Consider the following 16,171-nt stretch of genomic DNA (forward strand, 5'->3'; position numbering starts at 1 on the left):
AAAAAGTTTTGCTAAGGACATGGAAGAGATTAATTTTATGTAAGCTAGAATAGTGTGGAGGTAAGTAAGTGTGGTCTCTCTTACTTTTAGTAGTATATATTTATTTTAAAAAATATATATCATACAAACTTCACTCCAGATAATATTCACACTTTAAAAATATGATCTAATTTGATTTTAATAACACACTGTAATATAGATATTATAAATATTCAGGTTAATACACTGTAAAATAAAGATTGTAGGAATTAATTGCCTAAAATTACACAGCTGAAGTAATCTGTACCAGACATGCCTTTGCCTTTGTACTCTCCTTTATCCTGTATCTTGAGATCAATACTTGACTGCCTTGTGGACACATGTCACTTTTAGAGATGAGTGAGGAAACGGTATATTTATGAGGAACTATTTACACTATACCCACCATTATTAGAATAAATATTACATAATGGACATCAGATTGCTGATTTCTCAATCTCTTCTGTTTACCTGACATGTGATTAATCTTGTCTCATTTCCATCAATACATGATTTTCTCTACACTTTGATAGAAATTTTATGCAAAATTTCATGGAAAACAAAAAAGAACCATAAATAAAATCTCATTGACTTCTCAGAAATTTATGTCTTCCATGATCATAAAGTTTTTATGAATGGATAATCTACACTACGCATATGAGCTAACTAGTTTCTCTAACCTCATTATATGACTTGAGAAAGTTCTCATATTTTTATTTTTTTAATGTTTATTTATTTTTGAGACAGAGACAGAGACTGAGCAGGGGAGGGGCAGAGAAAGAGGGAGACACAGAATCCGAAACAGGCTCCAGGCTCTGAGCTGTCAGCACAGAGCCTGACGCCGGGCTGGAACCCACAAACTGTGAGATCCTGACCTGAGCTGAAGTCGGATGCTTAACTGACTGAGCCACCCAGGTGCCCTGAGAAAACTCTCATATTTTTAACATGTAACTTACTATGTCTGTGAACCACACATTCTTCATTAACAACAAACTTGAATTTAAATAAATAAATTTTTAAATGAAAATAATTCATCTAACATAAAATAATCATATCAAGATAAAACAATGCTTTAATATATCCAGTCTAAAAATGAAATTATGACCAGAGAAACAATTGCCTCTTGCTTAGGCAATTTGGTAGAAGTGGTGACTTAGGGAAGGAAGTGCTTGATGTTTCTATAACACAATCACAGCCATTTGTCACTTCTTGTATTCCTTGCAGTAAACATTTATCATGGCATGGGAGAATCAGACCTTCAACTCAGACTTTATCCTGGTAGGAATCTTCAATGACAGCCCCACTCACATCTTCCTTTTCTCACTGGTCTTGGGCATCTTCACAGTGGCCTTCATGGGAAACACTGTTATGGTTCTCCTCATCTGCCTGGACAACCAACTCCACACCCCCATGTACTTCCTTCTCAGCCAACTCTCCCTCATGGACCTCATGCTCATCTGCACCACTGTACCCAAGATGGCCTTCAACTACTTGTCTGGCAGGAAGTCTATCTCTCTGGCTGGTTGTGGAGCCCAGATATTCTTATATGTGTCTCTGCTTGGAGCAGAATGTTTCCTGTTGGCTTCAATGGCTTATGACCGTTATGTTGCCATTTGCCACCCATTAAGATACTCAATTCTCATGAACCAGAAAATATGTGGTCTCATGGCAGCTTTTTCATGGATTCTTGGCTCACTTGATGGTATAATTGAAGCTGCAGTTGCATTGTCTTTTTCATATTGTGGTGCCCGAGAAATACCCCACTTTTTCTGTGATGTCCCTGCCCTTCTCACTCTCTCATGCACTAACACATTGTTATTTGAAAGGATGATATTTATATGCTGTATTATTATGCTTCTTTTCCCTGTAGCAGTAATCATTGCTTCTTATGTTCATGTTATTGTGGCTGTCATTCACATGGGATCTGGAGAGGGCCCACGTAAAGCTTTTGGCACCTGTTCTTCTCACCTCATGGTAGTAGGAATGTATTATGGAGCAGCCATGTTCATATACATGAGGCCCAGTTCAGATCGTACCCCCACCCAGGACAAATTCGTGTCTGTCTTCTACACTATCCTTACTCCCATGCTGAATCCTCTCATCTATAGCCTCCGCAACAAGGATGTGGCCAGAGCATTCATGAAAGTGTTAGGAAGGGGTAAGTCTGGAGAGCAAATTGCCTGATAATCTTTACGCTTTGTTTTTTTCCCAGTACCTTCTTTGCTTTATGCTTAAATTTATGTATTCAATCAATCCAATTAAGTAACTAATATTTCCTGATCTTTGTAGATTTATAGGCAACAACAAAGATTTTAGAAATTGAAAAATTGTTTTCATTTTTTCTTCAAATAGTTTACATTTTTATGGTAGTTTGAAGCTATGGCTATAAGGAAATTATTAGTACAAAAAATCTGCAATTTATTCCATTGTATTATACCAATTTAAAAATTTTTTGCCATGACTACATCCCATTGTTTGGTTGCATTGATTAAAAATATTTTTTTATAACATGTCATAAGCTTAACCTTGGAGAAAAAATGCTTTTTATGAAATCCAAAAATCTTAATTTGGAGTGATCAATTTTTTTAAAAAAGTGAATGACGAAGCAATTTATGGGAATGAATATAAGATTATTATGTAAATAAATTTGTCATAACTGGATGGGAAATAAGGGGTATTGTATTGTGATATAGCCACATTGAGCTTTAATTGTTCTAGAAATTGTCCTTCTTAGGGGCGCATGGGTGGCTTGGTCGGTTGAGCGTCCGACTTTGGCTCAGGTCATGATCTCACGGTCCGTGAGTTCCAGCCCCGCGTCGGGCTCTGTGCTGACAGCTCAGAGCCTGGAGCCTGTTTCAGATTCTGTGTCTCCCTCTCTCTCTGCCCCTCCCCCGTTCATGCTCTGTCTCTCTCTGTCTCAAAAATAAATAAACATTAAAAAAAATTAAAAAAAAAGAAATTGTCCTTCTTCGGGATAGTAGATAACTGGGGTGTTACCATTTATTTTATTTTCCTATAGAAATCAAACAGTCTTATACATGGGAAACTAAAATGTAAATATGAATCCTAAAACATGGTTTTTCTCATTCTTAGATATTTTCCTCTTTATATGGATTGTGTACTGTTATTGTATGAAAACATAATAATTTTTGTTTAATGAAGAAGTATTGGTTTTCTTTAGGCTGCATATTTTCCTTAAATCTCATGTGTGACATCTCCAAATATAAGTTCATAATGATATTTATATCTATCTAGATATATGTATAAAATACGTATATGTAGATCATCATTTAGATATAGATGATATAGATATATAATTCTGGAGATTCTTGTGGCTTAAACAGAAAAATCTTTATACCGTAATATGAATATGAACTGTTTCATTAAAACTGTGTGGTAACATCCCCACTGTATACAACAAATTAACACAAATTTAGCAGCTGTGAATAGCAACCGTTTATGTCAGAGTTTATATTTGTCAGAGTTTCCAGCGTGGCTAACATAGATATTCTGCTTCTGATATCAGAAAGTAAGATCCATGTGTTGGTTGGAGCTGCGGTTTTATCTGAAACTTAAGGTCACCTTCAAACCTCATGCGTTTGTTGAAATGAGTAATTTTTTAAATAATATATTGCTTTTATTTTTTTAACTTTATTTTTTTAATTTACATGCAAATTAGCTACCATATAGTGCAACAATGATTTCAGGAGTAGATTCCTTAGTGCCCCTTACCCATTTAGCCCATCCCTCTCCCACAATCCCTCCCATAACCCTCAGTTTGTTCTCTATATTTATGAGTCTCTTATATTTTGTCCCCCTCCCTGTTTTTATATTATTTTTGTTTCACTTCCATTATTTTCATATGTTTTGTCTCTTAAAGTCTTCATATGAGTGAAGTCATGAGTTTTGTTTTTCTCTGACTAATTTCACTTAGCATAATACCCTCCAGTTCCATCCATGTATTTGCAAATAGCAAGATTTCACTCTTTTTGATTCACTCCATTATGTGTGTATGTGTGTGTATGTATATACATATATATATGTGTGTGTGCATATATATATATATATATCACTTCTTCTTTACCCATTCATCCATCGATGGACATTTGGGCTCTTTCCATACTTTGGCTATTGTTGATAGTGCTGCTATAAACATGGGGGTGCATGTGTCCCTTCGAAACAGCACACCTGTATCCCATGGATAAATGCCTAGTAGTGCAATGGCTGGGTCGTAGGGTAGTTCTATTTTTAGTTTTTTGGGGAACCTCCATACTTTTTTCAAGAGTGGCTGCATCAGCTTGCATTCCCACCAACAATGCAAAGAGATCCTCTTTCTCCACATCCTCACCAACATCTGTTATTGCCTGAGTTGTTAATGTTAGCCATTCTGACAGGGGTAAGGTGGTATCTCATTGTGGTTTTGATTTGCATTTCTCTGATGATGAGTGATGTTGAGCATTTTTTCATGTGTCGATTGGCCATTTGGGTGTCTTCTTGTTGAAGTGTCTATTCATGTTTTGCCCATTTCTTCACTGAATTATTTGTTTTTTGGGTGTTGAGTTTTATAAGTTCTTTATAGATTTTGGATACTAACCCTTCTGATGTGTCATTTGCAAATATCTTCTCCCATTCTGTTGGTTGCCTTTTAGTTTTGCTGATTGTTCCCTTCACTGTGCAGAAGCTTTTTGTTTTGATGAGGTCCCGGTAGTTCATTTTTTACTTTTGTTTCCCTTGCCTCCGGAGACATGTTGAGTAAGAAGTTGCTGTGGCCAAGATCAAAGAGGTTTTTGTGTGCTTTCTCCTCGAGGATTTTGATGACTTCCTGTCTTACATTTAGGTCTTTCATCCATTTTGAGTTTATTTTGTGTATGGTGTAAGAAAGTGGTCCAGGTTCATGGTTCTGCATGTCGCTGTCCAGTTTTCCCAGCACCATTTGCTGAACAGACTGTATTTTTTCCGTTGGATATTCTTTCCTGCTTTGTCAAAGATTAGTTGGCCATACGTTTGTGGGTCAATTTCTGAGTTCTCTATTCTATTCCATTGATCAGAGTGTCTTTTCTTGTGCCAGAACCATACTGTCTTGATGATTATAGCTTTGTAGTATAGCTGGAAGTCTGGGATTGTGATGCCTCTTCCTTTCGTTTTCTTTTTCAAGATTGTTTTGACTATTCAGGGTCTCTTCTGATTCCATACAAATTTTAGGATTATTTGTTCCAGCTCTGTGAAGAATGCTAGTGTTACTTTGATAGGTATTGGATTGAATATGTAGATTTCTTTGGGTAGTAGCGACATTTTAATAATATTTGTTTTTCCTATCCAGGAGCATGGAATATTTTCCATTTGTTTGTGTCTTCTTCAATTTCTTTCATAAGCTTTCTATAGTTTTCAGTGTATAGATTTTTCACCGCTTTGGTTGGATTTATTCCTAGGTATTTTATGGTTTTTTGTGTAACTGTAAATGGGATCAATTCCTTGATTTGTCTTTCTGTCACTTCATTGTTGGTGTGTACGAATGCAACCTATTTCTATGCATTGATTTTATATCCCTTTACTTTGCTGAATTCATTAATCATTTCTAGCTGTTTTTGGTGGAATATTTTGGGTTTTCTATACAGAGTATCATGTCACCTGTGAAGAATGAAAGTTGGACCTGCTCCTCGCTGATTTGGATGCCTTTTATTTCCTTGTGTTGTCTGATTGCAAAGGCTACGACTTCCAATACTATGTTGAATAACAGTGGTGAGAGTGGATATCCCTGTCTTGTTCCTGACCTTAGGGGGAAAGTTCTAAGTTGTTCCCCATTGAGGATGATATTAGCGTTGGGTCATTCATATGTGGCTTTTATGATCTCGAGTTATGCTCCCTCTATCCCTAATTTCTTGAGGGTTTTTATAAAGAAAGGATGGTGTATTTTGTCAAATGCTTTCTCTGCACCTATTGAGTGAATCATATGGTTCTTTTATGTTTCCTTTCTTTTAATGATATGATGAATCACATTATTGTTTTGCAGATATTGAACCAGCCCGGCATCCCAGGTATAAATCCTGCTTGGTCGTGGTGAATAATTTTCTTAATGTATTCTTGGATCCCGTTGGCTAATATCTTGTTGAGAATTTTTGCATCCATGGTCATCAAGGAAATGGGTCTATAGTTCTGCTTTTTAGTGTGGTCTCTGTCTGGTTTTGGAATCAGGATAATGCTGGCTTCATAGAAAGAGTTTGGAAGTTTTCCTTCCACTTCTGGAACAGTTTTTGGAACAGTTTCAAGAGAATAGGTGTTACATCTTCTTAGTGTTTTGTAGAATTACCCTGGAAAGATATCTGGCCCTGGACTCTTGTTTTTTGGCAGATTTTTGATTACTAATTCAATGTCGTTACTGGTTATGGGTCTGTTCAAAATTTCTATTTCTTTCTGTTTCAGTTTTGGTAGTGTATATGTTTCTAGGAATTTTTTCCATTTCTTCCAGATTGCCCATTTTATTGGCATATAATTGCTCATAATATTCTCTTATTATTCAGTACTCACTCAGAACATCAATGGACTCAATGTTCCAATCAAAAGGGTAACAGAATGTACAAGAAAACAAGATCCATCTATATGCTGTTTACAAGAGACCCAATTTAGACCTAAAGACACCTTCATATTGAAAATAAGGGGATGGAGAACCATCTATCATGTTAATGGTCAACAAAAGAAACCCAGAGTAGCCATACTTATATCAGACAATCTAGACTTTAAAATAAAGACTGTATCAAGAGATGCAGAAGGGCATTATATCATAATCGAGGGGCCTACCCACCAAGAAGAGCTAACAATTGTAAACATTTATGTGCCAAATGTGAGAGCACCCAAATATATAAGTCAAGTAATTACAAACATAAAGAAACTCATTGATAGTAATACATAATAGTAGGAGATGTCAACACCCCACTCACAACAATGGACAGATCATCTACTCAAAAAATCAACAAGGAAACAATGGCTTTGAATGACACACTGGACCAGATGGACTTAAGAGATGTATTCAGAACATTTCATCTTAAAGAAGCAGAATATATTCTTCTCCAGTGCACATGGAACATTCTCCAGAATAGACCATATACTGGGACACAAATCAGCCCTAACTCCAAAAAGATCAAGATCATACAGTGTGTATTTTCATACCACAACACTATGAAACTCGAAATCAAGCACAAGAAAAAATTTGGAAAGGTAACAAATATTTGGAGACTAAACAACATCTAACTAAAGAATGAATGGACTAACCAAGAAGTTAAAGAGGAAATTAAAAAGTATATGGAAGTCAATGAAAATGATAGCACCACAACCCAAAACCTCTGGGATGCAGCAAAGGTGGTCATAAGAGGAAAGTATATAGCAATCCATGCCTTCCTAAAGAAGGAAGAAAGATCTCAGATACACAACCTAACCTTATGCCTTACGGTGCTGGAAAAAGAACAGCAAATAAAACACAAAACCAGCCGAAGAAAGAAATAATAAAGATTAGAGCAGAAATTAATGCTATCAAAACCAAAACAGCAGAACAGATCAATGAAACCAGAAGCTGGTTCTTTGAAAGAATTAACAAAATTGATAAGCCACTAGCCAATGGATCAAAAAGAAAAAAGAAAATGACCCAAATAAATGAAATAAAGAATGAAGGAGTAGAGATCACATCAAACACAGCAGAAATGAGTAATTTTTATAAAGCTGACTAACATATGTTTGCTTTTTTTAACGTTTATTTATTTTTGAGAGAAAGAGAGAGAGAGAGAGAGAGCATGAGAAGATGAGCAGGGCAGAGACAGACTGAAAGGGAATCTCAAGCAGGCTCTGTGACTGTGACAGAAATAGGACTCCATTCTACGAACCCTGAGATCAAGACCTGAGCCGAAATCAAGAGTCAAACACAAGTGACTGAGCCATGATTGTGACCCTCTCTGTATGTTTTTTTTTCATGAGAACTTCTGTGATGTAATGCAAACATTAAGTTCTCTTCTGAAAAATGACAACTAGTTAATATAAGCCAATCAAAGTTCATCTTGTTTCAAATTGTTAAATTCTACTGATTTGTGATATTAATTATAGCTGCACAATTTACTCTTATTTTATAATATAACATAATAATGAGAATAACACCAGGGAATAGAGAAGATGGAGATGGTTTAGGATTTTTCTGCCAGACACATCCAGATTAATTGCATACTTATATTCACAAAAGACATAAAAATAATATTTCATTTATTAATTCTACCAGTAATCTGAGAGAAACTTGGTAATGCCCAAATGGTTGAGTGAATTAAGACAACTTTTGGAAATTATTTAAATTCATAATATTTCTGCTTATTAGATTAAGAGAATTTATAGAATTGTATTATAGACTTATAATTTGTCCAGAGCACATGTAATGGGTATTCTATTTATTATAAAATTTTACACAATGAATAAAGACATAACATTGTCAATCTCGTAAACAATTATGGATGCTGTATTCAATAATTTTCTTTTTCAATTTTCAGTTTTAAATAGGATTAAAACAAATACTACACCTCTTGGATTCTCTGCAAAGCAAATAGATATGAAAATATTGGTGAGAGCAATAAAATAATATCCATAATGAATTTTTATTTTAATAAAAGAAAGTCTACATTTTAACCAAAATTTCTTGTTCACAATATTGTTTGACATTTTTTTTTTTTTACTGAAATTCAATTCAAACATTAGTTAAACAAGTTGTTTTACATTTGGATGAAAGTACATACATATGTGTGTGTGTATGTGCATATAGGTGCAAAATAGCTGTTAGTTGAAGCAGTAGAGAAAAATTTTAAAATAGTTATTTTATAAAAAAATAATGAATTTAATATTGGTAATATAAAATTTTTGTATAGAGAAATTACTCAAGACTGAAATTATATCCTAAGCTCTTGATAGGGTGCTTCAAGGATAAAACTATTGCAAAACTAGAGGTCATTCATAGATTATTAGGATTAAAAATACATTAAGTCTGTATATAAAGAAAGCCTAAACCTTCAATATTCTTTAAAAAACAATTAGCAAGGAAAATAATATGATTATAAATTTGCTTAAACTTCCTTAAGTTATGTGTGAAAAAAATTCATAAGCTTCTATTTGAATATATAATATAAAGGAGATGATTTGGAGCAAGATGACTGAATAAGAAATTCCAGCTCTCATAATTTATGGATATAATAATTTTCACAATTATCCATGGATGGCAGTATCTTTGTGGGAACACAAGAGCCAGAGGAGGAATTTCAGAACACTGATCAAGCAAAGAATCCAAGAACAGACACATGGAAGAGGATGAGAAGAATGATAGCACTTTATTCATGACCTTCCCTAAGATATAGCTCAGCATAAAGAGACACACTTGCCTTGCAAATTATCCCAAGGGAGAAAATAAGAACAGAGTGAGGACCTGGCTTCCCCAGCCTCACAAGATATCTCCTAAGAAGTTCATATATATGTCTTGCCTTACCAGATTATTGCAATTTTAGGCCTAGATGAATAATCTGGAGGTGCTTGGAGTAGAGAAAAGGAGTGGGGGCTTACAGCAACCACCACACAGACCTCAAAAACCCGTTACAGATGCTGCTAACTGGCTTTGGGTCTTCACCCATGAACTTTGAAGGTTGACTCATTTGCAGCCTATCAATGAGCTGATGCATGCTCCAACCCTACACACACGCCCCCAATATGGTGCATGTTAACTTCCACAGATACAATGCAATTCCACAAATGGCATGCAGAGTTTATGCAATTCAACAGTGGCATACAAACCTCCTCAGACAGCACAAAGATTTCAGTGACCATCCTGACTCTGTGCAATTGAGAGAAGGTATGCAATCTTGAACTCTATAGGGCACTGCCCTGGGAAAAATAAGTGAAAAGATTTCAGCACCCAGTCTGATATGAGATTCAGAAAGTGAAGATTGAGAGAATGAGATTGAGAGAAGGCACACAATTCTTGACTTATCCCAAGAATAAAAAGAAGAATCATGTAGGTGTATTTGTAGAAAATAACTGAGAGACGTTTTCCCTATCAGGGTTGACTGGTAAAGATCTTTAAATCTTCAAGCCACTCATCAAGGACTGGAGAAGGAGGCTACTTCTTTAAGTGTTAAGCAGTAATTCAAGAGTTTAAGGGCAATTAAGTACCATAAAACATAAGCCCACATAAGGAACAAAGTATTCCTTCCGTGGCTGTTTCCACAAAAATAAGGAACTGTGAATTGTCTGACGCACAATTCCAAATAATTATCTTACAAGGACATAGACAACTAAACATATAATCAAGACAAATTGCATGACCAAAATATAAAGTTCGATATAGGTAATTAAACCACTGAAAACAAAAACAAAAACAAAATTTTGGAGCCGAAGAATACAATGACTGAACCAAAAACTAAATAGAGAACTTCTGAAGCTGAAACAACAAGCAGAAGATAAAATATGCAGCCAATAATTCTTTACTGAGCAAGAATTTTATCCAGGATAAGAGATATAAAGATAGATAAAGAGAAATAAATAATTTCACAGACAAAACCAAAGGAGTTTATGACAACTAAACCAGCACAGCAAGATATATTAAAAAGGACTCTTTGAGTGGGGACAAAATACCTCAGCTCTTCTTTTTCCTAAATCAGCTCTCTATAGCTCCTACCTTCCAAGATGGGGCAGTTTTTTGACCCCTAGGTGTGTATTTTTATTCTCTCAGTCCTCAGATCAATTTACTGGGTGTTCAAGATGTTTTAATATTTATTTCAAATATCAGTTGGTTAAAATGGCAGAGGAGTAGGGAGTACGGAGACCCTAGGTTTGTCTCCTCACTCAAAAAAGCAGGCAGGGTACGCTGAGCAGAAAATCAACAAGGAAACAATGGCTTTGAATAAAACACTGATCCAGATGGATTTAACAGATACATTCAGAACATTTCATCTTAAAGCAACAGAATACACATTATTTCCAAGTATATATGAAACATTCTCCAAAACAGGTCACATCCTGTGTCACAAATCAGCCCTCAATGGGTACAAAAAGATTGAGATCATAACATGCATATTTTTGGACCACAATGCTATGAAATTTGAAGTCAACCACAAGAAAAATATTGGAAAGACCACAAATACATGGAAGTTAAAGAACACCATACTAAAGAATGAATGTATTAATCAGAAAACGAAAGAAAAAAAGTATATAGAAGCAAATGAAAATTTAAAAAAACAAAAAACAAAAAAAACCCCACGATGGTTCAAAACTTTTGGGATTCAGCAAAAGCTGTCCTAAGAGGGAAACATATTGAAAAAAAGGGTACATCTCAAGAAGCAAGAAAAATCTCAAACACACAACCTAATCTACTCCAAAAGAGACAGAAAAGGAGGAGCACATGAAGCCTAAAGCTAGCTAAAGAAGGGAAATAATAAAGATTAGAGCAGAAATAAACAATATAGAAACCAAAAAAAAAAAAACAACACAACAAAACAGTAGAACAGTAGAACAGATCAAGGACCTCGCTATTTTAAAGAATTAATAAAGTTGATAAACACCTAGCTAGATTTATCAAAAAAAAAAGTGAGAAAGAACCCAAATAAATAAAATCACAAATGAAAGAGATTACAACTAAAACATACATAGAAATACAAACAATTATGAAAATATTATGAAAAATTATGACAACCAATAGGAGAATCGGAAACAAATGGATATTCCTAGATGATATAATTTATCAAAACTGAAACAGGAAGAACTAGAAAATTTGAACAGACTCATACCCAGCAAAGAACTTGCATCTGTAATCAAAAGTCTCCCAACAAACAAGAGTCCTGGAGATGACATTCCATGGGAATTCTACCAAGGGTTTAAGGAAGAGTTAATACCGGTGTGCCTAGGTGGCTTAGTTGGTTAAGCATCCGACTTCAGCCTAGGTCAAGATTTCACCATTCCTGAGTTTGAACCCTGCACTGGGTGAGCCCATTGAGCCCTCCTTCAGGCTCTGCACTTGGGATTCTCTCTGTCTCTCTCTCTTTCTCTCCCTCTCTCTCTACCCCTTGTGGGACTCTCTCCCTCTTTCTGCCCCTCGCTCACTTGTGCCCTCTGTCTCTCAAAAATAAATTTAAAAATAAAAAATAAGAAATAATATCTATTTTTCTCAAACTGTTCCTAAAAAATAAAAATTAAAGGAAAACTTCCAAAATCAGTCCACGAGACAAGCATTACCTTGTTTCCAAAACCATATAAAGAACCTGCTAAAAAGGAGAATTACAGGCTAATATCCTGATGAATGTGGACGCTAAAATTCTCAACAATATACCAGCAAATTGAACCCAATAGTACATTAAAAGAATTATTCACCATGATCAAGTGGAGTACATTCCTGGGTTTCAGGATTTGGCCAATATTCACAAATCAGACAATGTGATACATGAAATTAATAAAAGAAAGGATAAGAGTCATATGACTCTTTCAATTGATGAATAAAAAGCATTTGACAAAATACAGCACCATTTTTTTATTTAAAAAATAATGTTTATTTATTTTTGAGAGACAGTGTGAGTGGAGGAGGGGCAGAGAAAGAGGTAAACACAGAATCTGAAGCAGGCTCCAGGGTCTGAGCTGTCTGAAAAGAACCTCTTGCAGGGCTCAAACTCATGAACTGTGAGATTATGACCTGAGCCAAACTGAGACGCTGAACTGACTGAGCTACCCAGGGACCCCAGAAGCATCGATTCTTAATAAAAACCCTCAAAAACTAGGTATAGATTGAATATGCCTTAACATCATAAAGGTCATATACAAAAGACCTGCAGCTAATATCATCCTAAATGCGGAAAGTCTGAGAGCTTTTCATGTATGGTCAAGAAAAAGGCAGTGATGTCCACTCTCACCATTTCTCTTTAACATACTATTGGAAGCTTTAGCCTCAGCAATCAGACAATAGAAAGAAATAAAAGGCATCCACATTGGCAAGGAAGAAGTCAAACTTTCACTATTAACAGATGACATGATACTCTATATAGAATACCCAAAATCTAACAAAAATCTGCTAGAACTAATACATGAATTCCACAGTCACAGGATACAAAATCAATGTAAAGAAATCTGTTTCATTTATGTACACAAGTACTGAAGAAGCAGAAAAAGAAATCAAGAAATTGATCTCATTTGAAATGCACAATAAGATAAAAGGAAGAATAAGATACATAGGAATAAAACTAACCAAAGAGGAAAAAGTTCTCTACTTTGAAAACTATAAAACAATTATGAAAAAAATTGAAAAGGACACGAAGAAATGGTAAAACATTTCATGCTCAGGGAACAGACAAATATTGTTAAAATGTTTATACTACCCAAAGAATCTACATATTTAATGCAATCTATATCATAATATGTTTTTTTATGTTTTAACCTAATTTTTTACAGGGTTAGAACAGACAAACCTAAAATCTGTATGGAACCACAAGAGACCCCAAATAACCAAAGCAATCTTGAAAAAAGCAAAGTAAAAATGGAGGCATCCTGATTCCAGATTTCAAACTATAATACAAAGCTTTAGGCATCAAGATAGCATGGTACTGCCACAGAAACTGGCACATGGATCAATGGAACAAATAGAAAACCCAGAAATTGACTAAAACTATATGGCCAACTACTCTTCAACAAAATAGGAAATAATATCCAATGGAAGAAAATCTCTTCAACAAATGGTGTTGGGAAAACCGAACATCAACATACAGAAGAAACTGAACAACTTTCTTACACCATACACAAAAATAAATTCAAATGTATGAAAGACCCAAATGTGAGACAAGGAAACCATCAAAATCCTAGAGGATAACACAAGCAGCAACCTGTTTGTTCTCGGACATAGCAACATTTTTCTAGATACATCACCGGAGTCAAGGAAAACAAAGCAAACATGAACTATTGGGACATCATCAAGATAAAAACTTCTGTACAGTGAAGGAAACAATCAACAAAACTAAAAGACAGCTTAAAAAATAGGAGAAGATATTTGTCAATGACATACCTGATAAAGGGCTAGTATCCAAAATCTATAAAGAACTTATCAAACTCAAAACCCCCACAATACAAATAATCCATGGGCAGAATACATGAATAGACATTTTTCCAGAGAATACATCCAGATAGCTAACAGACACATGAAAATATGTTCAACATCACTCATCCTCAGAGAAATACAAATCAAAACCATAATGAGATACTACTCAATAACCTGTCAGACTGGCTAAAATTAACACTAGATACAACAAGTATTGGTGAGGATGCAGAGAATGGGGAACACTCTTGCACTGTTGGAGTGAATACAAACTGGTGTAGCCACTGTGGAAAACAGTATGGCAGGTCCTCAACAATTTAAAAATAGAACTACCCTTCAATCTAACAATTGCACTACAATGTATTTACCCAAAAGATACAAAAATACAGATTCAAAGGGGTACGTGTATCCCAACGTTTATAGAAGCTAAACTATGGAAAGAGTCCTAATGTCCATCAACCGATGATTGGATATAGATGATATAGTATATATCATCTACATCCATCAAAAGGAATAGAATATTGCCATTTGCAATGAGATCAATGGAGGTAGAGTATACTATGCTAAGAAAAAAGTCAGATAAAGAAAGACACATGCCATATAATTTCACTCATTTGAAATTCAAGAAAAAAACAAATGAACATATGAGAAGGTGAAAAGAGAGGGAAACAAACCATAAGAGACTCTGTGTTAGTGTGGGGTGGGCTAAATGGTGATTTGTTTTAATGATTTTTATTAACAAGGGCACTTGTCATCTTGAGCACTGGGTGTTATACATAAGTGATGAATTACTAAAACCTACTCTTCAAAACAATATTACACAATATGATAAGTAACTAGAATTTAAATTAAAATTTGAAGAAAACCCCACCTGTTATTTCTTGTCTTTTTGATGTTATTCTGAATTTGTGACATAATACCACATTATGGAGTTCAAAAGGATATATGCACTCCTATGTTTATCCCAGATTATTTACAATAGCCAAGATATGGAATAAAACTAAATGTACAATGATAGATGAAGATATACATGTCAGATAAAATCGTGTCACTAGTGACAACATGAATGAACCTAGAGTTGATTATGCTAAGTGAAATAAGACAGAGAAAGTCAAATCCGAAATGATCTCACTTATATGTGAAATCTAAAACAAAAACAGAGAGAGAGAGAGAGAGAGAGAGAGAGAGATGAACAAATAACAGAAAAAGATTCATAGAGAACAAACGAATGGTTGCAGAAGAGATAGGGTGAGGGAGTAAGCAAAATTGGTGAATGGGGATTCAGATATATAAACTCCTCTTTATAAATAAGTTATAAGGATGAAAAGCACAGTGTAGAAAATATAATAAATTATTTTGCAATAATTTTTGGATAGTGACAAAAGGTATGTACATTTACCATGCTCAGCTTTGTGTAAGGTATAGAATTGTCAAATTGTGCTTTATACCTGTAACTAATATAACATTGTATGTCGACTGTAATTAAAAAAAAGATAACAAAGGAACAGACATGAATGGCATATAATTCAGGGATCCAACAGACATATATGGAACATTCCATCCAAGAGCAGCAGAACACATTTTCTTCACAAGTGCACATGGACTACTCTCCAGGATAGATAATATGGCAGGCCATGCGGTGAGTCTAAAAAAAAAAAATAAGAAAATTGCAATAGTATGTTTCTTTTCCACCCACAATGGTATAAAACTAGAAAGGATTATTAACAGGAATAATAGGATAAATTTACAAATTTAGCAGACATAAACATAGACATTATAGTAGTTTTCTTATAGTAGATAAAATGCAATACAGATTATAAAAGCCAATGGAGATTATTAAAAAATAGAGATTATAAATAACATAATATAGAAATGTTTTTGAAAAGGTAAAAAAATTGGCAAATCTTTAGCTAGACTAATTTAAATAGAAAGGACTGAAATTAGTGACATTATCAGTGAAAGAGATATTGCAACTGGTACCACGGAATAACAAATGATCATAAGAAGAATGAAAAATTATATGCGTGGAAATTCGCTAACCAAGAGGAAAAGGATACACTTCTGTAAATTTAC

The 16,171-nt window shown here is 34.6% G+C and overlaps 1 protein-coding gene across 1 annotated transcript; it reads left to right on the forward strand.

Moving 5' to 3' along the window:
- Nucleotides 1-1,239: 1,239 nt before the first annotated feature.
- Nucleotides 1,240-2,284, forward strand: LOC101100025 (olfactory receptor 2M3). The gene is given in 2 exon segments (XM_011283070.3): nucleotides 1,240-2,184; nucleotides 2,186-2,284. Coding segments are annotated over 2 exon segments (1,029 nt in total). The 5' UTR covers nucleotides 1,240-1,254.
- Nucleotides 2,285-16,171: the final 13,887 nt, after the last annotated feature.

The sequence above is a fragment of the Felis catus genome, chromosome A1 (genome assembly GCF_018350175.1).
Source record: "Felis catus isolate Fca126 chromosome A1, F.catus_Fca126_mat1.0, whole genome shotgun sequence".
Classification (NCBI taxonomy): Eukaryota; Metazoa; Chordata; class Mammalia; order Carnivora; family Felidae; genus Felis; species Felis catus.